We start from the raw sequence: 24,425 nt of genomic DNA, 5'->3' as shown, positions 1-24,425 counted from the left end.
ATGCTCTCATTGGTGTAAAGTGCATCCCCTTGTTTGGACTTGTGCCAGATTCAGCATCCAACCAGTGACTTATCCTGCAAACTTTCACACAAGAGTTCTGCAGTTTCAGAATATTTAAAAAAGTTACACTTTGATGTTTTAACAAGCAAAACATTTGTTTTAAAAATTGAATGACTTCTTTGTGCGTAAAATTCCTATTATGTGTACCTTGAACTACTTTTTTTGAGTCATCTTTACTTCTCTGTGTTACTAAGTGTCTTGATCTTCTTTGCGCAGCGAAGCTTATGCCCCCTGTAGCCTGTAGCTGCAGCAAATCCTGTTTGCTTCATTAATTCAAGTCAGCATCTGAAACAAGTGCGCTCTCGACAGGCGCGCATTCACAGCTCCACCGTCTGCTCCTTTGAACGAAGCGATTCTGCTGAGGACGCATCGCATCAGTGTCAGCCGCAACAATAGCCGTCTGGTTGGTCCATCAATCTCCACCGGCAGCCGACTGAGCTGCGCTCTGATTGGCGTCTGGACCGATGTGTGACGGAGCCCGAAATGAGTTCTTAATCAGAACAACAGACCATCTTTTCATGTTCTGACTGGGTCTGGAAAAATAGGTGGGCCTAAAAATCACCTGCAAGTGAACCGCAACCTCGTGCGTAAAAATTCATAACTTTAAGTTGGTGAGGCGCATTTTATGCATAATTTCGTTTATGTGTAACTTTTAATAAAATATTTTCATTATTGTTTTACTATTGTTAAAAGTTGATCTGATGTCTTTATTGTCTCACCCAAAATAGACATTTTAGAGACAATTTTTGGGCTAAATAATAATTTCTACTCTGATTTCTTTACTAGCGAAAAGGAAAGTTTTTTTTCTTTTCTTCTCTTTCTCCCAATCCTGGTTTTTTGCCCCTTGCCGAGTCTATTGTCTCTGTGTGGAGTTGGTGCGCCTGGACAATGAATGTAAATCTCCCCCCCTTGGATCCCGCCTCAATTCGCCATCTGCCAGCGCGGGACAAAGTCAGATGTTCCCCCAATTAGGAAAAAAGGTCTTGGGGAATCCTGCTGCCGAGTCTCCGCCCTGTCGCCGTGCTCCTCACACACTTCTGATGGGATGACTGACAGCTGTACTTAACCTGAGAACCAAGAAAAATCCATACGTGATCACACACCAAATTCCTTCACCAGGTTAATAAAAGAAAGGGAGAAAATTACAGTTTCAGCAGTGAGTTTGTTTTTCGGTTGCTCTAAAACTTGCCATGACTCTTTAAAGCATTCATTTTTTTCAGGAAAGATGCTGTATTTGTTATTTTACGAGTGGGACTGATGTCTACATCTTTTGCGCATCACCAGAGAACGTGACAAATACATTTTACGCACATCAGCTCTTTTACCAGAAATCAAGAATTTGGATATTCAGACTTTATTTCTTTGACTTACATTGACTTATTCTCCAGAATATTGTAACCAACACTGAGTACTTATTTTGATTTCCTTCCTTTTTTAAGTTCGCTATGATCTCTACATCCGTCTTGAAGCTTGTAGTATAACCATGTTTTTCCTTATTTGATGTTGATGTGAAATAAAAATTAAACTTTATGTCTTAATAAGTGACCGACCCTTTGGATTCAGCCCCACTGGTAAATCTTTGTTACAAGTGTCCCACTTTTAAAGAATGAAGCGACAGATTGTGCTAATATAAATAAAAAATAAATAGAAGAACTTAACCAAACTCTTGTCTTTCTCTTAAATTGAACTCGCTGATGCGATCAGCTTGTGTTTTTTGGGGGTAGCTGGGGGGGGGGGGTGAATGATGGGGGTGTACGGGATCACTGACTGCTAAACTAAACAATGGGGTATCGTGTGCCGCTCGTCGTCTTCGGCATTCCCCCGCTCCCATGGGACACGCAGAGCCACTCTGTGGATGGCACTGAGTCCACGGAGGTCAGGAAAGGGGCGTGGCCTGTGTGTGCACGTGCGTGTTTGCCTACACGTGTGTGCGTGCGTGTGCGTAAAAGGAGGAGGCGGATGGCGACGCAGCAGCTGGTTTCCGTCCCTTCCTCTGCGCTGTGCAAGCGGCAGCGGAGTTAATGCGACCCACCGCGTCACCTATCGATCGTCATATATTGCTTTTTTCCCTATATGTTAAGGGAAGAATGTAGATACCCCATGGGACTGGCTGAAGGACCAATTAAAACTTACCGACTGCTCTTTTTAAGTATCAAAAACCACCGCTTCAGGTAAACAGTGGTTCACTTTCAAGACACAACGAGGAAACAAAATCCAAGGGGAAAAAAGTTGATATTTTCTTTCCATATAAACATCACCTTAAAGAGTTTGCAAATTCTTCCAAATCAACGTAATCCTCAACATGATTTGCCTGAATTCATGCAACAAATTCGTGTTTTCAGGTCAACTGCACCCTGACTTTCTAATAAAAAGGCTCACTGCAAATTCATTTTGACCTGCATGTCTGGAGTTACACAAAATGATCTGACCTGAACAGGACCAGACAAAATGTTAACTTTTTTAACAGACACATTAAAATGGAAGTATAAGTGTCTTCTCTTTTAGTTAGCTGATTGTCTCAGGATATTTAATTAAAACAACAATCAATGCATATCGTTATAACATGTTAAAACCTTCTGTGTGATGTAATAGCTGCTCAATCACTTTTCTAAAATCATAATTTGTTCAAATACTTCGTGTTTTTTCAGGATTTTCATGTTATCTATTTTAATGGGAGATAGCATAAAGTTACTTTATTTTTAGATTTAGCAGGCAAAATCCTATTTTTTGTTTTGTTTAAGTGTTCTTGCTGTGTATTGAAAGAGGAATTTCATTGCCACCATGTATTGCGATGTAAAAGGAAAAGTGAAAATTATGGATAATAGTGAGATTCTGCGATTAATTCAAATGCATAAAAAAATTAAAGCATGGGTTTTTCACCTACCTATGAGGACTAGACTTGTCTGTCTGTGTCCACATTTGATAATTTAACATGAAAAATATTTAAATCTACATTTTAATTTTAAGTGTAAGTTTTGTGTCCTGAGTGTGGTAACTGAACACTGAACAGGGATGTGCGATGATCGTTTAATTTGAAAACTGGTCCACCTGCGCCACCTGCTGGTCAGATCAGGTCAGTTTCTCTTGTTAACCATGAAGACTAATGTTCTAGCGTGCATGTGTCTGTCTGCGTGTTTGCGTCACGCATTGAACTCACAAACATGCATTATCCACCGTAAAGGTAATTTGATTACATTCAAACTATTTCCAACTCAAACTGAAAGGGCACATGTAATATTAAACCACAAAGTATGTCACTTAAGCACCTTTTTCACTTTTATTCATATTCTTTTTCATTTATTTATTTTAAACATCTTTTCTAATTAATCTAGGGCAACCTTGAAATTCACCCATAAATAAAATCTGTCATTGTTTAATATTATTAATATTCCTGTGTGTGCAATAGGCTCATGAGTTAAAACTTGTACTAAAACAGTACATACATGCTGCAGCAACTCTTTAAACAAGAAGAATTAAGCTATAAATGTTCATTCTAATATAACACGGAACAAAAATAAAAAAAGTTTACAAAAACCTATTTAAAATTGGCTGCTATTCCTAGCGAAAAGAAAAATTCCAGACTTTTGGACCTATTTTTCAGTAGCTTTAAACCTTGTGTTACACACCAAACGGTAAAAAAAAAACAAAGTCTGCCTCAACAATGGTAAAAAGTACAGGTACTTCTTGACCGGTTTAGCACAACAGAAATACATTTCTCAATATTTTATCCTCAAGGTTGCATTTTACCTTTTGGCAAACTCAGTGAAAACTGGTCTACACATCAAAATGAGGAACAAGGTGATTTAAATGGCTTTAAACTTGACAATCCTCAAAAATACTTCATGAAGGAAAAACTTTAAAACAAACGTTAAAACACACCCAACCCCTAACCAAGACTGGATGGGTTTTTCTTGTATGATCAAGCAAAAAAGGGTAATGGAATTAAAACTAATTTCAGACACTTGACAGACAATTTCAGAGCACCAAATGTACTAAACATGGTACTGATTGCTGCAGCCGCCATTTTGTTATCTTTTGTTTTAAAAATGTGGTTTTTAATCTGGAATCATGTGGTGTTGAGGCACACTTCCAGTTGTTGGCAGATGTGATCCAGAGTCTGTTTTGTGCTTACTTGTAATCCAAAGTTTTGAGGCAGTCTTGACTGCCTCAGTCATGGGAATTCAGATGATAGGAAAATGGTTTTTCACAGTGTTTTTTTAAATCCAGTAGATTGAAACAAAGAAGCATCAAATCATAGCTCAAAGAACTTGTGATTATTTCTGATCTTTGATTAAACTGTCATAGTTTTAAGTTCATAGAGCTGTCAGTATATTTAACCCTTGTGCTATCTTAGATGACCCCACCCTTACATTGACGTGTTCTCCCTACCATGACAAAGGTGGATAAAGGTGGAAAGATTTCATGTAATCCATGGACACCAGTGAAGATCACAAATCATTAAAGAAAAACGTTCAGAGCACTGTCTAGTGGGTTTAGATGACCCAACTCCCAATGGTAAAGTGCCTAGGATAGCACAAGGGATAATGAGTTAAGAATTTAATTACAATTGTTTTCCAGATATGACAACCTTGTCAACACTAAAATCGGATTTTGTGGCATTTCTCACTTTTATGGCAAGACGCAGGATTTTGCTGTGTTGGAAATCTCCCTCTCCTCCTACATTAGAAATCTGAATTAAAGATGTTTTGCACTATAGTAAACTTGAAAAGATTAAGTTTACTCTACGTGGCGCCACGGGCAAGTTCTTTAAAATTTGGCAACCCGTTTTTGGACATGTTAACACCTTACAATCACGTAACATACCCACCTAGCTGGCTCTCATTTTCCCCCAAAAAATGTACTTTTAGTTATTTCTTTTGTTTTATTTGCGCTCACTCATTGTCACTTTAAAATATCACTGACCTGAACTATTTGTTCTCTGTTTATGAAGACCATTTTTGTGTTTTTGTTTTGTTTTTTGTGTGTTCTATTGCTTTACACATCTCCTATTCGTGATCCCTGGAGAGTTGCTTTTGATATATCACATATGTTGTACTGCCATTTTATTTTCTTAATTTTGGTTATTTATTACTATTATTATTAGTCTTTGTGTATATTAGGTTTAGTGACGGGATGTGTATCGCCTTTCTGTTTGGGGTTCTTCCTTTTTTTTTCGTTTTTTTTTTTTTGTTCCATTAGGTGTGATAAGGGGGGGGGGTGTATTCATTGTTTTTATCTTGTCTTTAATACTGCTGTTCTAAAATCTAATAAAAATAATTTTGAAGAAGAAAAACCAAAAAAAAAGTTGTGATCCAGTAACTAAGTAAAGTAATCAATTACTTTTTAAAAGCAATTTACCCAGCACTGTCCATCAATCAGCTTCATATCTAAAAGTCAGTTATCTAAGCTAACTTTGATTTTTGGTTAATGTCTTTTGAAAAAAATAGAAGTATAAGTTCCATTCATCAGTTTTCTATTACATAATTGCAGTTGTAAGGGTGAAGGTGAGGTCTTCCTTTGACAGTCCACCAGTCCATCATAGGGCCACACAGAGCCAAATAACCACACACACGCACATCTAATGGAAAACATAGGGTAATCAATCAACTTATTTGCCATGTTTATGGACTGTTAGGGGAAGCCGAAGTGCCCAGAGGAAAATCTACTCAATGAGAACATGCAACCTCCACACAAAAAGATCCAAGCTGGATTCAAACCGGGACCTTCTTGTTGTGAGGCAAGAGGGCTAACCACTACGACACCGTGCAAACCGCTTCCTCAAATCCAATGGGTGAAAAACAAAGCACTCTGAAGCCAGTCTTCACTTTTTTTTTGTTATGTATTTACATTAAAATGTAACAATATTTAGTTACACTCATCGCAAACCCGAGTGTACCTCACATTAAGCTAACAAAGAAATCTCTAACAACTCGTTCACATTCATTTTCCTGACCTTTGCTACAACACCATCATCATTCAGGGAACTAAAATACAAGTAAACTTTTTTTTCCAAATGCATTGTATATTTGTATGACTAATTCTAAGTGAAATAAAAGAAACCCTTTTTTTAAAGAAATTTTTCAGTATTAAATATTTATGACTTCAAATAAAGCCAGGAATACAGTAAAACCAGAAAGACCATTAAGGATGATCATTTAAAAATATTATTCTCTGTAATTTTGGGTACAATAACACAAGTAGACTTTTAAGTGGACATTAATTTACATTAATTTAGACCCAAGTCAGAGTTTATGTAGGGAACAGTTGTTGCAGCGCTTTCACTCAGCGAACAGCAGATGTCCAGAGAAGTAGCTGTCACTAGTGAGACCGTTGCCACCGTTGTTTGCAACCAGCCACACCTTGTCTCCCCGCTGGAGTTTGATGAAAGTGCTTCCACTGGCTGAGACGTAGCCATTTTGCTGGGTGGTGTATGAATGCAGAATCAGCTCTCCATTCTGCAGCAGATCCACACTAGCTGCCGTATCAGATATTGTGCAGTGGAACTGGAACTCATAAACTCCTGGGTGCACGCAGGTGAAAATGCCTGTTTTGGTGTTATAGCTGTTCTGCCCGTTGTAGATGACATCACGGAAGGAAATTGGGGCGCCAGCTTTGGGGAAGTTGCTGCCTAGACGAACAGAGAATGCAACCTTCTCCACTGTGCCTGGGGGCCCAGGTGGGCCTGGAGGTCCAGGTGGGCCTTGAGGTCCTGTGTCCAAAAAGACATTAACATACTTTAATTGCAAAAATTCCTCTATGTAGAGATTATTAAGATGTTTATGTGTATAAAGAGTCAGGTAACAAGAACTAGCATTTACCTGGTGGTCCTTGGGGCCCTTGGGGTCCTTGTGGTTCTGTTGCCCTGGTTGGCTCATTATCTATTAAGAAAACAAGTAAAAAACAAATTTCTCTATTCAGTGAAACAACACAAATACAAAGACTCTTAAATACAACTACTGTATGTTGGATTATAACAGTGAAAAATAGAAAAATGTCACAAGTTTCTTCTTTAAAATGACATTAAGAAAAAAAGAAGATAAGTTTAATCACACAAACACCAGTGTTGAAACACAACTGCATGTCAGAACATTAACTCACAATTCTCCGCCCATGGCTTGAGGTCAAATGCTGGGAGGTCTTTGCACTGAGAGTACCCAGAACCACGAGGACGGTACTGGAAGGGTTGGTTGGGAACTTCTGTGATGCCAGTGTTGTCACAAATGATCCTGGCAAGTGATGCATCTCTCAGGGACCTTCTCTGAGCACCAGTGAAGACGCCGTTATTCTCCCACCAAAAACTAAAACAGGAATTTGTTTTGATTTAGTCTCTGATTAAGTGAAACAATCAGTTATTACCAACAACTGTTTAGCTTCAGTAATGACAGCTGAGTAGTGAAGTGCATCTTTACCGGTCTCCTTGGCGGATCCTCTTGAATTGAGTGGAAATCAGGCAGGCAAACAGAGGCCCCACTCTTCCCCCGGCAACAAATGGCTCAGCCACTCCTCCCAGCCATATATCAATGTTGTCGGCTGTGCCATAAAGATCCAGCAGTCTCTGGGCAAGATCTGTGTTGTTCAGCACTGTAGCCAGCTCTTCCAAATTTTGCGGTTGTGAGAGTCCACAGAAACCGCGCCACTTGTTGTAGCCTACCAAAAAAAAAAAGTTTAGTTCATGGACATTTGAGATAAGTATTCTAAACAGTTTTAGAAACATCCACAAAGTTCTAGGTAGATGATTACCAGGAAGTCCATGGTCTCTGCCTCTTTGCAAGTTCAGAGATCCCAGATCCATAGCCAGATCCACAGAGAACTTAAAGAGTCTATTCCTCAGCTCTTCAGTCAGCATGTGATCCTGTGTGTTCAGTTTGGCCGGGCGACCCACAAGGCCCCTCAGGATTGGATCCAAACCTCCTAAAGAACACAACACCACAAAGGAGTTTTTATAATTGACCCACCTGTTGGTTCACACAATTTTTACAAAATTTGAGGCCTTGCCTTCAAAAGCAATTCTCCATGGAGTAAACATAGTTCTGTGCAGCAGCTCGGTGGGGTAGTCAGCGTGATTCTCATAATTCTCGTTAAGACGAAACATAAATGGTTGGACCATCAAATGAGCAAATCTGTATGCAGCTGTGGCAAACACGTTGGCAATGCTGGGATCCACATTTTCATCATAACCAGGATAGGTAGACAGTTGCTTGGACATGACTTCAGGGCCAAGGATGTGCCTGAGGTAATCTCTGTATGTGATCACCTAAACCCAAAAAAGATACAACTGCATGCTTAAAAAGATGGCCTCACAGAACCAAGTTGATGCAAATAGGCCTCAACAGTGGTAATGTTAGGTCCTTAGAAAACGTCTTTAACAACTGCATTCTCCTTTGTCTATTTGTTTTCAACCAATAGATCTCTTACCTGCATGTATCCCCCCATGATTTTGCGTGCCTCTTGATAAAGCCTGTTTCCATCCCAATTAGGGTTCAGATTAGCGAGGGCACGCGCCAAACGGTTGTGTTCTCTCACCATGAGAGTGTGCAGGGAAGCAAGTCCAATGTTCTCATTTGAACGATCATCACCTTTGAAATCACACAAAGGAAAAAATGAAGAAAATAATGGAAAGATTTAAGGCCTAACATTCAATAGAATGAGTACCCTCAACTGTATTGTAACCCACCTGCAAAGAAACAATTCAACTCTCTAGCATTGGGATCTTTGGTTATGCGGGCTCTTGTCTTGCACATTTTGGCATTATCGGCGGTGAAAGGCAGAAGGGCCCGGCCATTGTCATCAAACTCCGGGTTGACCTTCATCAAGCCCTCTTCTGTAGAAAGATCTCTAAGCTTCTGAGCCTTTGCCTCATCAGAACCATACACCTGACCAGCATCAATGAAGGACGTGAGAGTGTTCATCTGGTGACGCAGAGTGCTGGCACCAAAGATGTGTCCTGTATTCCCGGAGCCACAGGCTGGTGCAGAGCGGGAGAATGGCAGGCATTCCTTTGGATCTTCTTGGAAGCGTTCATCGTTGCTGGGAATCTTTTTAGAAGAAAACACAAAGTGGTTATATGAACGCTTTCACACATTTTCCTCCATCTGTTCTCACAAATTATGCCATCATACTGACCTCAATAGGGAAGCATGGTTCAGTACGAGCACAGCTAGTTTCACAGCTGATGTTGTTATTAAAGGAGACAATGGAAGGAGAGTGTGGGGTGAATGTATGGTCGTGGTCTGTCCACTGGTCGAAGATCGTCACCAGATGACTGTAGAGAGGGTCACTCTCCACGTCCTCGTTAGCTGTTGCCAGGATCCGGTTGGACACTTCTCTTACCTGAGAACAACACAAACTCAATTGGCACTGAGCTTTATGTCAGTATTGATATGGTTACATTTATCTGGAGAGCATACCAGAGGAAGAAGGTGGTAGTTCACTCTCAGGTCAGAGGTCCAGCCTTTAGGACTAGTCAGGTCATCTTCATACTCAGCAGGCAACCAGCGCAGGAAAGGAATGTTTGAAGATCCCCAGCGTGGATTTTTACTATTTTAAAAATTAAACCTTCAGTTCCGACAGTTACTTCAAGATTATCTACATGTATAGAACCTGCAGTCAATTTCCCAAATGACTAAACTCAACATCTGTGATTTAGAAATGTGGTTTAAGGGACAGCAAATATCTGAAAATCAGACTCACAGGTTGTTGCAAGAGCTGGCTGCTGTTCGATAACTTTTGGGGACTTCATTGCATGAAGGTGGTCTAATTTGTGTGGCACATCCTGTGAGTTTTGCAATTACATTGAGATCCTCCACAGTGATCAGATCTAAATGACAAAGAAACAGGAAGTGTTATTTTAAACTGCTACCAAGTAACATCTAAAGGACAGTTGGTGCAAACGTACCTGTGGCATTGATGGATCGCTTTTGACGTTTCTCCAGGGCCCCTCTGAGCAGACTCAGTGTGTTTTGCATGTAGTCAGCAGCTCGCACAGCCTCCCGGGACAGGCCAGAGGGCTGCTTCAACAACGGAATGACGCTACCAGGGCTTGCTCCACTCCTCTTCACTCGTTCTATGCTCCTGTGTCAGGTAGATAAGACTTTCAATTGCACTCATTTTTATATTCTAATTTGTAATATTTGCAGCAATTTTATAAGACCAAACAAAAATTAGAGTTTCATACTCACATTCGCCTGGAGTATGTATAAGCTGCATCCACATTTGCCTTGGCTTCAGCCACAGCCTTCACAATCAAACTCTTGCTGATTGATTCTGAAAAAGGAAAGTTATTCATTTAATTTCCATTCTGTTCTTTTCATTTTTAAAAATCTGTCTTGTATTTTATTTTTATAAGAGAAGAACACTTTTTAAATTTTCAACAGGATTTCAATACATTTGCATTATTTTACATTTTTAGTTTTTGACAAAGAGATGACAACACAAAAGCATTTTCACACCTGCATCAACCTGGCACTGCAGGCACAGAATAATGCCCACGGCCAGCAGACCCACGTACATGTTCATTCTGCAAAAAAGACACAAAAGTTCTTCAAGCACATTCACTTGATTATCAGTTCTGCTCTTTTTTAATAAAAGAATCAGATTTAAATCTTGTTTAAAAGTAGAAAGATTAGATTAAACCTATAAAAAATATATCTGAACAAACAAGAGCTGCTGAACCAACCTGAGAATCGGTGATGAGGAGTTGTGATCTTCCTCAGCATCCACCTTCGGCTCTCTGTTGTAGGCTCATGCATGTCATAGATCTTGTGCCTTTTATAGGCCTACATCCCAAGAATGTCATTCAGGAATGTTGCTGGGGCAGACACTGAGATCATATATGTTTCCTTGTTCCTTATTCATCAGAAGAAGTGTTCAGTGATTATAGAACATATACATTTATTTCTGCAAAGCTGTTGCAAAAAACACTACATGAACATTGGTTTGTTTTATTTAATTTGGCATAAATTGAGCCTTGTATCAATTATTATAGCTCTTTAGGCTTTTAGATTTTGAAAAGTGCAGGTAAAAAAACATTGTATTTGAACCTGTAACTTTGAATCAGTTTGAACAACACAGACACTCCCTATGTGTGTGCATGAGCACCTTCATAGTATTGTGTCTGGTGTAGTCTGATTGTAGCATTCACCTCAATGTGTTTTCATGAGCGTGTCACTAAACTGCTAAACATTTTACATTCTTCCTGGGTCCAACATGAACTTTTTATGTTTACAAAATAAAAGGCTGACTTGAGATATGCATTGTGGCGGGGTCCCGCCGAGAAAGGATGCAGAGGAGCCAAGGTGAGGAGGAACTGCCTTTATTGCCGACACTGTTGCTACACGCAAGGCCATGCAGCACACAGCACACACTGTCACTCCTCTCGTCTCACCACCTGCAGTCCTCCCTCTTAAATGGGACGCCACGCCCACGGGGCGTTGCTCTCAATTCCCGTCCAGGTGGCACCACAGGTAGCAATCAGAAAATACAAAATACATCAATACACAAACAATAAAACCTGGTGTGGCCCCCCCTCGGCATCTGACGGTGCCACACCGTCACACCATCCCCCTCCTCTGAGAGATCGACGGTGTGCGGCGATCCAGTCCAGCCCTCCGCCGCCGCGCAAGCCCCACGCCGATCTCCACCCGACAGTTCTGCAGGCGCCCCTCGTCCAACAGGGCCCTGCAGTCCAACCGCCAGGCATCAGCGGGACTCCGTCCTCTGGCTCGTGCCTGCTCCACGATGGCGACCCCTCTGATCCGCTCCTCGGTGCGCCGCTCCGGTCGTTCCCAGCCCCGGCTAAGGCCCTTCCGTCGGCCACACGCCCCCGCTGGTCTCCTCCCGGACGGCACCTCAGCCGATCGGAGCCGCCGACAGCAGGTTACAGGCGAGTTGTGACGCCTCTCCCGGAGCACTCCCCTGACGGCCCGGTAGACGTCGGTCCGCCCCCTGTCCGACTCTGCGCAGGCCTCCAACGCCCGCATCCGCGGCAGTGGAACCGGGCGGCGCACCCGTCCTGCCTCCGGCCGTCTTCGCGCTCCGGCGGTCCGCCCCTGCTGCCCGCGAGGTCCGCCGCTCATCATGGACGCCAATCTGGACGCCGTAGTGTTTCTTTCCGGGCCCCTGGCCAGGCCTGACGCTCCGACGAGGCGACCCGGATCCACCCCCTCTTCCTCAGAGGATGGAGTAGCTGGAGGAGGCGCTGAGCTGCCGGGGAATCGTCGTCCCCACCACGCCGCTGCGTCCTCACCTTTTTTTGGCCCCTCTGCAATCCCACTTCTGACACCATATGTGGCGGGGTCCCGCCGAGAAAGGATGCAGAGGAGCCAAGGTGAGGAGGAACTGCCTTTATTGCCGACACTGTTGCTACACGCAGGGCCATGCAGCACACAGCACACACTGTCACTCCTCTCGTTTCACCACCTGCATTGCTCCCTCTTAAATGGTACGCCACGCCCACGGGGCGTTGCTCTCAATTCCCGTCCAGGTGGCACCACAGGTAGCAATCAGAAAATACAAAATACATCAATACACAAACAATAAAACCTGGTGTGGCCCCCCCTCGGCATCTGACGGTGCCACACCGTCACATGCATGAGACACACATCCAGTTGTTGGCTATTGGTTATATATAGATAGATAGATAGATAGATAGATAGATAGATAGATAGATAGATAGATAGATAGATAGATAGATAGATAGATAGATAGATAGATAGATAGATAGATAGATAGATAGATAGATAGATAGATAGATAGATAGATAGATAGATAGATAGATAGATAGATAGATAGATAGATAGATAGATAGATAGATAGATAGATAGATAGATAGATAGATAGATAGATAGATAGATAGATATAGATATATATATATAGATAGATTGACGTCGCCCGGCCAAACAAGGTCTGCGTCAGGTGCTGAGGGACCAGAGCACCCTGATGGAAAGTGGGCTACTGGAACAAGACGGAAATGGACTAGATGTTAGAACAAGATGCTGTTAGAATGCTGCTACTCAAGTAATCCCACCCAGAGAGGTTACATGCAGAGAATGTGGAATGAATGGATGCTTCAAAACCCACAATCAAGGCTAACTGACAAACAACTGGTAGCCCAATGCGCTAACATACACAAACGGCAACTCCTATCACAACTTGAGATTGAAGCGATACAATACAATGCCACGGGAGAGCCAGGACAGCAGGTCAGAGAGGAGGTTATACCACACTCCCACCCTGAGATTGGGTACACAGCCCCAACAACCACAATTACGCTGAGCAAGGCAGCAACTGACCTGAAAGACAAGATCATGTCTACAATGAACACTAGGCAACCCCGACACCAGCTACAACGGTTAAGTGATGTACCGCCTGAAAGTCTACTGGAAACTGTGAATGAAGCATTGAGGGCAATTCCTACCACAACCATCACAGAAACCAATGAACTGGTTTACACTTCAGCAGCAGTGATCCTTGAGATGCTTGGCTACAAGAGCAACCATGGAAGAAAACAGTACCCACCATGGAAGCAACGGTTAGAGGCCAAAATCAAGGCAACCCGGAAGGATGTGAGTAAGCTGACAGAGGCTCAAAGAGGTACAATGAGAAAGCAAGTACCTAAGAGATACAGCCAGATGCCCATACCTGAAGAAATTGGAAACAGTTTCAAGCACTGGAAACTGCCAAACAAAGGCTCCTAGCCTTGAGCAGCCGCCTAAAGAGGTACACAAGAGACAATGAAGCTTGACGAATAAACAGGCTCTTCGCAACTCAACCTGCAAAAGTGTACGCTCAGTGGCAGGGTCAAAACAGCCGAGCAGACCCATCAAGGCTAGAAACTGAACAGTACTGGAAAAGTACATGGGAAAAAGAGACAGCACATAACAGCAATGCCCAGTGGCTGGTCTCTCTGAGAAAAGAACATAGCAACCTCCATGAACAGAATCCAGTAACCATCACAGTGGTAGACATCCAAGAAAGAGTCTCAGGTATGAAGAACTGGACAGCACCGGGCCCTGACATGATACATGCCTACTGGCTAAAGAAGCTTACCGCACTCCACGAGCGCCTGGCAGCACAAATGAACCAGCTGCTAAGAGATGGGACTCACCCTGAATGGCTAACGGAAGGGCGAACGATCCTGATCCAGAAGGATCCTTCAAAGGCTGCAGTCCCATCCAACTACCGGCCAATAACCTGTCTCTCCACAACATGGAAGCTCATGTCAGGCATTATTGCAACCAAGATAAATAGGCACATGGATCAATTCATGAGTAACACACAGAAGGGCATTGGTAGAGACTCCAGAGGAGCCAAACACCAACTCCTGGTCGACAGAACAGTCGCTCAAGACTGTAAGTCACGACACACCAACCTGTGCACAGCCTGGATTGATCACAAGAAGGCCTATGACTCATTGCCCCACACATGGATCACTGAATGCTTGGAGCTGTACAACATCAACAGGACTCTAAGAGCCTTCATAGGAAACTCAATGAAGCTGTGGAAAACCACCCTTGAAGCCAATGGGAAGCCACTTGCACAAGTGTCCATCAAATGTGGGATATACCAAGGTGATGCTCTGTCCCCACTGCTGTTCTGCATAGGTCTGAACCCCCTCAGCCAAATAATCACCAAGACTGGCTATGGATACCGACTCAGAAATGGGGCCAACATCAGTGACCTCCTATACATGGATGACATCAAGCTATATGCTAAGAGCGAGCGTGACATTGACTCCCTGATCCACACCACCAGGATCTACAGTACTGACATTGGGATGTCATTCGGGCTCGAGAAATGCAGCCGGATGGTGACTAAGAGAGGCAAGGTAGTCCACACAGGAGGGGTCTCACTCCCAGAAGGAACAATAGCAGACATCGAGGACAGTTACAAGTACCTTGGAATTCCACAGGCAAATGGCAACCTGGAGCAGGCAACAAGGAAAGCCGCAACAGCTAAATACCTCCAACGAGTAAGGCAAGTCCTGAGAAGACAGCTCAATGGCAAAAATAAGACCCGGGCAATAAACAGCTACGCACTGCCAGTTATCAGATACCCTGCAGGAATAATAAGATGGCCAAAGGAAGAGATACAGACCACGGATGTTAAAACACGAAAGCTCCTCACCATGCATGGAGGGTTCCATCCCAAATCCAGCACCGTGAGACTGTATGCTAGCCGCAAGGAAGGAGGCCGAGGACTAGTGAGCGTAGAAGCCACAATCCAGGATGAAACATCCAAGATGCATGAGTACATCAAGCTCAAGGCCCCAAATGACAGTGTGCTCAGTGAATGTCTCAGGCAATGGAGAACAGAGGATACAGTGCTGGAGGACAGATCCTCATGGGAGGACAAACCCCTGCATGGGATGTACCACCGGACCATAACTGAAGTGGCTGATATCAAGAAGTCCTACCAATGGCTAGAAAGGGCTGGCCTACAGGACAGCACCAAAGCGCTCATCCTGGCAGCCCAGGAACAAGCCCTGAGCACCAGAGCAATAGAGGTTCAGATCTACCACACCAGACAAGACCCAAGGTGTAGGCTGTGCAAAGAGGCGCCTGAAACAATCCAGCACATAACTGCAGGGTGTAAGATGCTGGCAGGGAAAGCATACATGGAGCGCCACAATCAAGTGGCTGGAATAATATACAGGAACACGTGCGCAGAATATGAACTGGAAACCCCAAGATCAAAATGGGAAACACCACCGAAGGTGGTCGAGAATGAGAGGGCAAAGATCCTGTGGGACTTCCAGATCCAGACTGATAGGATGGTAATGGCGAACCAACCAGACATTGTAGTGGTGGATAAAGAACAGAGGAAAGCCGTTGTGGTGGATGTGGAAGTACCAAGCGATGGGAACATCAGGAAGAAGGAACATGAGAAACTAGAGAAATACCAGGGACTCAGAGAAGAACTGGAGAAAGCCTGGAAAGTGAAGGTGACAGTGGTGCCTGTGGTAATTGGAGCACTCGGGGCAGTAACCCCCAAGCTGGAGGAGTGACTACAACAGATACCTGGAAAGATCTCAGACCTCTCAGTCCAGAAAGGCGCAGTGCTAGGAACAGCTAAGATACTGCGCAGAACCCTCAAGCTCCCAGGCCTCTGGTAGAGGACCCAAGCTTGAGTGAGAAACCACCCACGGAAGGGTGAAAGGGGAAAGTTGTTTTTATATATATATGTATGTGACAATTGATCAATGAATCAATTTAAATTCCTATGATCCAACCACATCGACCTGTCTGAGGCAAGTCGTTAGTCATCAGGTTTATTTTTACTATAACAAAAAAAACAACCAAGTGGCATCACAGCGGACAACACACACGTGATGTCAGCAAAAAATGTTCAACCATTACCACAGTCAAATGTGTGGAAACACTTTGAAGTTTGCAAAGGCGTGTGAACATACAGTGTGGTAGAATGTTCTAATAATGTTCTGTTTGTATTATTTTGATGTGGAAAAACAAAAGTGGGCTGAACTTTATGAAACTAAAAAGTGAAAGGATTTTACATAAATTCGTGTTTACTTGTTTATTTGGTTACACATTGCATTATCTTGCAAGAAAGACAGAGAATCTGGACAACTTCACCTGCACTATTTTGTACCCAGGTATTTATCTCAGAGACAAACTGGTTGAATTTTTAGCTAAAGATGTCCTGGATCAATGTTAGGTCAGTAAATCAGATCAAATCAGGTCTCTGCAACCCTCACTGCACGTCACTGGCTAAGATATAATGCTGAAATCAGTGCATTCTTTGGTGAGTTACCAGTGCTAATGAAACAAACCAGTGAGGCCTAACTCCGTTTCATTGAATTTTAATCACAGTTATTGTCATTATTGTTAATAATAAAACAGCAGTTTTTTCAGCAGAGGTCCTATTGCTAATGCTGAAAGAATCTTGTATTGATGATTTCCAAATCTTTGTCAATAATGTTACTAATATTGATTCAAAAATTGGAGTCGGGAGGCTAAGATTTTCGCAGTTTTGGTATACTACTGCTAATTACAGGTTTGTAAGGTCTTTTACCACAACTAGACATGTCCAATAAGCACATTCGTGCTATGAACTTTTACAATGTTTTTTAAGTACCGTATTTTCCGGACTATAAGTCGCACCGGAGTATAAGTCGCACCAGCCCAAAAATGCATTATAAAGTAGAAAAAAACACAGATAAGTCGCACTGGACTATAAGTCGCATTTTAACTTTCACAACCTTATATGACACAATCATAGCAGACTGTTTATCTAATAATTTCACAGTAATTTTTTCGCAAACTTATTTATTTATTCCATTCATGAAGCATCATTGGCCAACTAATACTCTGTTTTCATCCTGTTTTTGTAGAAACAGTTGTCATTTTTATTGCATTTCTGAATCTATGAAATCAATGGAAAATAGAACATTATGTTGTTAGCCTTCAAGATCTTACTGTAAAAAAAGTTTGCTGATTCTCTGAGTCACTTAACATACTTTTAACACTTAACATACCTCATACATCAAATTGACCCAGGAACATCATCTCTGTTCCTCACAAATGAACATAACAGGAGGGTTAACAATGTATTTATTTCAATTTATTTCTAATATAAGTCGCTGCGGAGTATAAGTCGCACCCCTTGCCAAACTATGAAAAAAAGGGCGACTTATAGTCCGGAAAATACGGTAAGTACTTTCTTTTCTTATTATCATCTGTCTTTATAGACCATCCAACAATAAATCTCATGTAAACCACATAGATATTTTTTCAACTACCCAAAAAACTAACATGCTCACTCCCCCCTCTCCCTCTACATTTTACAATCCCCACTCCATCTTTTTAAAGATGACTCCCTTTGTTATTTTCTAGTCATTTAAGCATGTTTTAAATGTTTTTTTTCTATAATTAACTGTTGCCTGTGTTTGCTTACTCAGTCCTTACTAATTTCAAAAATGTATGTCAAATAGAATATTTGCAGATGTATATGTGATAACTGCTCATCAAAAAATTGTGTACTTAATGTTATGACGCTTTCCAAATGCCCAAGTACTTAAAAGGCTTTTGCAATAGTTTTCCTCTTGTTTCAATAGAATTCACAGGTGAAAAAATCTTTGTATAAAATCACAGCATTCACAGTTTTCATGTTAAATTGGCATTCACTTATGTAGCCCTTTACTACCGTATTTTCCGTACTGTAAGGCACACTTCAAAACCTAGTGCAGGACTCATTGATTAAGTAGGTTCATGTGAAAAGAATCTTCAGATTTTTTTTTCTAAAGAGCTGTGGAACAATGTAATTATTAAATTAGGTTTTGTTTTAAATGTAGATCTCAGAGGAATGCTGGCATTGGTCGAGGCTTTTCTACAAATGCTGTTTTCAAACATGCTTGCTACAGGGCATAGCGATCTCAAGGGCAACATACCTTAGCAACATTTGCTCTTTTGTTCCACTGATGTACAGGTTTTAATCTTGTGACCGTATGGATACTTTTGATTCTTTCAGGCTCATGAACCCTGATGGATCAGGAAATGTACTATTAGTATACAAAGCTGTGAACTTACCATAAACTTTATCATTACTGGAGTCATTTTACCACTAAAGCCTAATTCTTATAAAACTATGACAAATATAAAAAAAAGGTCATAGAACAACTTTAAAATATTTTTGGGATTTGTATAATTACTCTTTTTACGAACAAAAACATCAGGGATATACCATTATTTGTATTCCCATGGTGGGAGCCAAAGCTGCAATTTTCCGATCAGCGGTTGGTCGGAGTACCTCTGCACCGCAGGCGCTAGTGGTTACGATTTTTCAGCACAATACAGGCATGTCACCTACTGAATTTATCGTAAGCCATGGATGTTTTCCTTGTTCCTCTCCTTCTTACTTATTTAAGATGTGTCATCTGTGAGGTAAAAATAGAAATGCTAAGACAACGTGTGTGGAACTGACTGCCATTGCTTCGGGCAAGACAACATTGTTGTTAATAAATTGACAGGCTGGTGTTTTAGAATGATCCTTCATGTGCAAAAATATAAAAGAACAGAGTGGTGTGACAATTGTTCCATCATGTTCAGTGCTATTAAACCAGACTGCTGCAACCATAATAGATTTGAACAGTAATGTTAGGACTTCATGGCCTATGCATGATTTTTTTCTGTCTTCTACGTATGGGGAAATCTTTAAATAAACGAAATTTTTAAAATATTTAAAAGGCAGTTTTAAACACAGGAAAGAATTTTGTGGTTGCACAAAGGTATCTGGCTCTGTTTCATCTTTTTTTTTTACTCTTAAGAGGATTTTTTTCAGGCTAAACTTTACTCATTACATCATGTGCTCCAAAGGAATGAGGAATGAAGGAGAGAAAAAGATATGTAGGGGTAAGTGGAAAAATTTTTGAAAAAACAAAAAAGTAATGGAGAAATTACGCTCACATTCCCTCTCACCAATTAACTCAGACACAAATAAGCAGAGATATCTAAACCTCCCTTTGCATCAGCCATCACCCTCCACTTAAATAGCAAAGGGGAAAAATGATCAATGGCTAAGGGTGAATGTCAAGTTAAGAAGGATGGAAAAAAAAAAAACTAAGCCTGTGGTACCTAACCCCTGGCCAAGGGTCACTTAGTACCAGGTCGCAGATTCTAAAAAAGTGTAGATTGTAGCTTATATTATTTCTGCTTTGTTTATCATCAGATTCTAAAGAAATTTTTATTTTGGTAAGCTACCAGATTCTGTCCTCCACATTCGTCCATGATTGCTCTTCCCAAAGTCCCAAAGACCTCTACTGAAAAATAAACAGCTATTACTCAGTCTTATACCATGGTCCGGGTGAATTTTCGATTCTGATTGGCTGCTGGGTGTTCATTAAAAAGTGATATACCACAGTGATAACCACACGCCTAAAAAAGAATACTCCGGTCACACAGCATAAATGTTCTACATCAGTGCGCTGGCTTCTTTAAAACAAACTTTTGCTTCATTATCGGGACAAAAACAAGCGGTAGAAGGGGAACTTTCTCTTTAACTGATGCTTTATTTAACCCATCGTGACGATCAGCATAGATATCGCTTTCCTTTGCCACTGCACTCGAGGTCCACGCCAGCTGAGCACCAAAGGTGGTGTGAACGCAGCTTCAGACCGACTCGGAACAATCATAGAATACTAACAATTTCTGGTTTCTGGTAGTGTCTGTACCGCAAAAAAATGGCAACTTTATTTGCGTAATTCCATTGGTGTTACAAGAGCAGGCAGACTGCTGGATCCAAATGTAGCAGGTTTATTAGCTCAGCTAAAAGTCCACAAAGCTAAATAAGGGTCAGGCAGGCAGGGGTCGATTACAGGCATAAGATCATCAGAGGAGAGACAGAGTAGTCAGGCGAGAGTCGGGTAGGCGGCAGGCAAACAGAGTCAGGTACAGAGTCAGGAGACAGAACAGCAGGTCCAAATATAACGCTTGGGAAGTAAGGCTGAAGTGTGCCGGGAAGTGTGCACTGGGGTTGCTGGGAGATGGAGTGCATTCAGTACTCTGGAGACTGTTCCCGCCGGTGACCTGAGGGGGAGACAGAGCTCTGACTTCTGACAGTTGGAGCCAGAGCTCTGACTTTTGACAGTTGGAGCAGAGGACTGTCGCTATAGTAACAACAGAGAGGCACAAGAAAGTGAGTGGCTGAAATCAAATGTAATGCGTCTTGCTCACCTCTGTTGATACTGCAGAGTGGAGACATCAAAAGCAAGAGGACGCTGATCCATGATCATGTCCTCTCATTGATCGAGGAGCAGTGAAGGCCGTCCTGGGAGGAAATCTCCATGCTCTCTCGAACAACTAAAGGTCTGTGGTCCGTGTTCGACTCTTTACGTCTGTGTGATGGGGTGCTGTAGAGAGGCTTGAAGGAACCAGTTGCAGGTGAGGTAAGTTGGCAGCTGGTGGTGCCAAAAAACCTGCAGCTCACTGTTCTTCAAGCAATGCACAGGTCCCATGTTTCGGACACTTTGGGGTCTCCAGAACTCTCCGCAGGCTCAGACAAGGCTTCTACTTGGGGCAGAGTCCTCTAGACGTGGAAGAATTTTGCATAAAGTGTGACTCCTGCACAGCAGTGGGTCATTCACATGGCCCCTTCCAATAGTTTCCTGTAGGCTGTCCCATGGAGAGAGTGGGGATTGATGTCTTAGGCCCCTTTCCTTGCTCAGAAAAGGTTAACCATTTTATTATCATTGCAATGGATTATTTCACTCAGTGGCCTAAGGCATACTGCCCGCCTAACCAAGAAGCAGAGACTGTGGTGGATGTACTGGTGGAGGGGATGTTCAGTAGGCTTGGGGTGCCAAAGGTAATTCACAAGGATCAGGGAAGAAACTTTGAGTCCAAAGATTTTGCAGCTATGTGTGTAAAACCGGGTGCCCACAAAACCTGTACCACCCCATATGCCCCTACATCCACAGAGTGATGGGCTCGAAACCGTTTAACCGCACATTGGCTGAACAGCTGGCCCCCTTCACAGATTAACATCAGCGGGACTGGGATACCAATGTACCCTGTTGCTCATGGCTTACAGGTCACCAGCCAAGAACTCAACTTCCTGTTCTCCTGCCTTACTGATGCTAGGCAGAGAGATATGTACACAGGCAGAGATGGGAATCAAAAAGCCCCCAGACATGCCCAGGGACCCCCTGGGGTCTGACTATTCAAGGAAGCTGCGGGAACGGCTGGAGTCTGCTCACAACTTTGCAAGGAACAAGCTGTTGAGTCCTGGACAGAGACAGAAAAGAAATTATGATGTGCATCACTTGCAGGTGGGAGAGTTGGTGTGAGTGTCTTCAGTCCCCAAAGGAAGAAAGGCAAGCGTCCAAAACTGAACAGTGACTGGGTGGCCCTTGCGAGATATTGGAGAGGCTGGGTGAGGTGGTTTACTGGGTTCAACTACCCCTAGGGGCAGGAAAGTGGCACTATGTCGATACAGGCTGGCTCCTTACAGAGGTGCTACAAGGTTAAAAACACCCGCAGTGGAGATGCGGGAGACTACAGCAAGTGCTCCCGTTTCATTTAGACTTTCAAACAGAACCGTTATGAATTTTGTGGCTGAAATTCCCCCACAGGTGCTGCACACTCCACTCCTCCTGATGGGTCTGGGTCGCTTGGGGTCACTTCCACTGGCCTCACAAAGTGTGCATGGCCACAGAAAGCTGGCTGACCACCTGCTCATCTGAGTGGCTTTGTTTCCCCTTGAGGATGATTTTTCTGGGGTTCATTGAACACATCAGCCAAAGGCGCTGGTTTGTCCTCAGTTCTGTCACTCAGCCTGTCGTCGGGGGTTTGGGCTTACAGGTTCAGCTATTGGCCGAGTAAGGAAATAGGAGGGCAGGTGCGGCACAAGGCAGTTAAAGTTGCGGAGCGTTTTCTCTGTTTAGAGAGATACGAGTTTTGGGGCAAGCTGTACGGCGTTGGTTACGGTCTACAGTAACCAAAATAAAGAACTTTTTTTTTTTAAATAGATTAAGTCTCCGTATCTCAGTGTGGAAAGTGACGCACATTATTATATGTAGAAAACATCAGTTTTTACAACTATCGTATGATTTTCTTTTGTAGTATTCACTTTAAAGGTCAGACAAGACTGATGTAAGCATCCGGTTTTCAGGTTCCACTTAATAATAATAAGGGATTGGATTTATCTGCGCTTTTCCAGACGCTTAAAGTGCTTGCAGTCACAGTGTGTCCATTATTCATTCGCTCCACATTCCTACTTGGTGATGTTAAGCTACTGATTTATTTGAAATAAATATTTTCTGGAAACTGGCATCTTAAAATATAATCAAATGCCAAATGCATTGGCCTTGTACAGATGGGTCAGTGAAAATTTATGCCATGTCGAAATTCCCTCCCTCTATACTAAAAAACTGTACAGTACAAGACTATCTAGAGGCCTGGCTTTTAAAAAGCAATCCAGACACTATGCTCACTACTTTTGTTATGACATCACAGATGTAAAAACCTAATAAATATACCCGCCTAGTAGTACCCGCCAATTTTAACTGCACCTTAGACATTTTAGGGCCCCTTGGTGGGGAGGGTGATGTCCAAGCACCCTCCCCACCTTGCCAATTTTAACCACACCCTTTAGTACACACACACCCTTTACATCACAAAATACACACTCCAACACACATACCCATACACGCACACACACACGCTTACCACATCACACAAGGAAGAGGGACTTCTGATCTTCTGTCCCCGCCCCATCCCTGGTGGAGGGAACCAGGGCCCTCTGTCACGGCTGCCCTGTTCCTGGGGTGCTGGCTTCCTGGGCCTAGCGTCCCTCTCTCCACGCAGGGAGAGGGATCCCTGAGCTCTCTGGCAAGACCGGGAGCCGGGGATCATATAAAATCTGAGCAAAGGGGGGTCCGTGTCCCGGTGGTGTGGGTTCTGGTCCTGGCCCCTGGGCGCCGGCCTTCTTCATATTTATCCAACTGCAGGTGAGCCTGGTCGGGCCATATTTATAACACCCTCTTCCTGGGCACGGGGGGGGGGTCGCCCCCTGCTCTCTCCTGGACTAACCGTGCCCTGGGGGGGTGCTGCCTCGAACGTGGGGGCGGGTTTTCACTGGGGGGCCCTGACTCGTGGCTGGGGCGGGGGGATGCTCAGGACTCCTGGGTGGTGGTGGGGAGGCTGCTCTAGGGGTCGGGCTGGGGCTTGCACTCTCTACCCCCTGCGCCCCCCTGCAATCTAGCGTTGGGGGTCACTGTGGTGGTCCCGCTGGCCCTGCCCGGGGTGGCGGATGTGGTTGCCCAGCAGGCGGTCTTTCTTTATCTGATCTACTGTGCAGGTGTTGGGGGGTCCCGGCTGCCGCCACTGCTGTGGTTGGGGCATTGGTGGGGAGGCGGCTGGGTTCCATAAACACTGCACAGGTGCTATCTCACCTTTGCACAAACAGTTTGCGTGACTGAATGAAATGTTTCACATGTGTTAGTCTGAATGTATAAGTGTGCGTGTGTGAATGTTAGTGGTAGTATGTCCATGTTGACTTGTTTGTGTGTGAACGCTTTTGGAGCCAACAGGTGTGTTTGTAACGTTTGAGTGTGTGTGTGTGAAGGGGCTTATTCAAATATACACCTGGTGTATCATAAGATTCACAACCCCTGTTCTAAAATATGTCCAACACAAAAGGCTTTCAGCTCTCATCTGTTTGCTTAGCTGTTGGACAGGACAAGTTAAAAAAAATAAAAAATCCCCTTGTAAATATGAAGATTTACAAAAACTATTTATAAATTTACTGTATTTTAAAGATGAAAATTTGTATGTTTTCCTAAAAAATTAATTAAAATAAAAAAAGTTTCACACAAATTGTTCAAATGAAGTGCATTGTGGTCTATATTCGCCAAT

At 43.0% G+C, this 24,425-nt stretch overlaps 1 protein-coding gene and 1 long non-coding RNA gene across 3 annotated transcripts; both read right to left on the bottom strand.

The window, feature by feature from the left end:
• Positions 1 to 5,663: 5,663 nt before the first annotated feature.
• On the bottom strand, positions 5,664 to 11,208 carry LOC101174598 (eosinophil peroxidase-like). 2 transcript variants are annotated; one of them, XM_023958441.1, is made up of 15 exons: positions 10,736 to 11,208; positions 10,509 to 10,576; positions 10,239 to 10,323; positions 9,956 to 10,131; positions 9,751 to 9,877; positions 9,468 to 9,597; positions 9,184 to 9,390; positions 8,735 to 9,095; positions 8,476 to 8,636; positions 8,056 to 8,314; positions 7,801 to 7,971; positions 7,470 to 7,707; positions 7,159 to 7,358; positions 6,879 to 6,938; positions 5,664 to 6,769 (listed from the first exon to the last, which is right to left on the bottom strand). In XM_023958441.1, the coding sequence occupies exons 2-15, from the start codon at positions 10,573 to 10,575 to the stop codon at positions 6,339 to 6,341; spliced, it is 2,673 nt and encodes an 890-aa protein (XP_023814209.1). In that variant the 5' UTR covers position 10,576; positions 10,736 to 11,208; the 3' UTR covers positions 5,664 to 6,338. The 2 variants fall into 2 exon arrangements, with proteins under 2 accessions (XP_023814209.1, XP_023814208.1); XM_023958440.1 differs by having other exon boundaries at positions 10,509 to 11,208.
• Positions 11,209 to 20,223: 9,015 nt separating this feature from the next.
• LOC105354729 lies at positions 20,224 to 23,063 on the bottom strand. The gene is made up of 2 exons (XR_909287.2): positions 20,745 to 23,063; positions 20,224 to 20,597 (listed from the first exon to the last, which is right to left on the bottom strand). It is a non-coding gene; the product is annotated as an uncharacterized LOC105354729 (long non-coding RNA).
• Positions 23,064 to 24,425: the final 1,362 nt, after the last annotated feature.

The sequence above is a fragment of the Oryzias latipes genome, chromosome 9 (genome assembly GCF_002234675.1).
Source record: "Oryzias latipes chromosome 9, ASM223467v1".
NCBI lineage: Eukaryota > Metazoa > Chordata > Actinopteri > Beloniformes > Adrianichthyidae > Oryzias > Oryzias latipes.
The sequence above is the reverse complement of the archived record's forward strand: the minus strand, read 5'-3'. Positions and strand labels throughout refer to the sequence as shown.

Excerpts from the sequence above, each read along its gene's own strand:
- LOC101174598 (XM_023958440.1), bottom strand. The coding sequence starts at position 10,575 with ATGAACATGTACGTGGGTCTGCTGGCCGTGGGCATTATTCTGTGCCTG. Across the intron at positions 8,315-8,475 it reads TCATGGGGGGATACATGCAG|GTGATCACATACAGAGATTA; the intron begins GTAAGAGATCTA and ends TTTTGGGTTTAG. Across the intron at positions 6,939-7,158 it reads CAAGCCATGGGCGGAGAATT|ATAATGAGCCAACCAGGGCA; the intron begins GTGAGTTAATGT and ends TTTTCTTAATAG.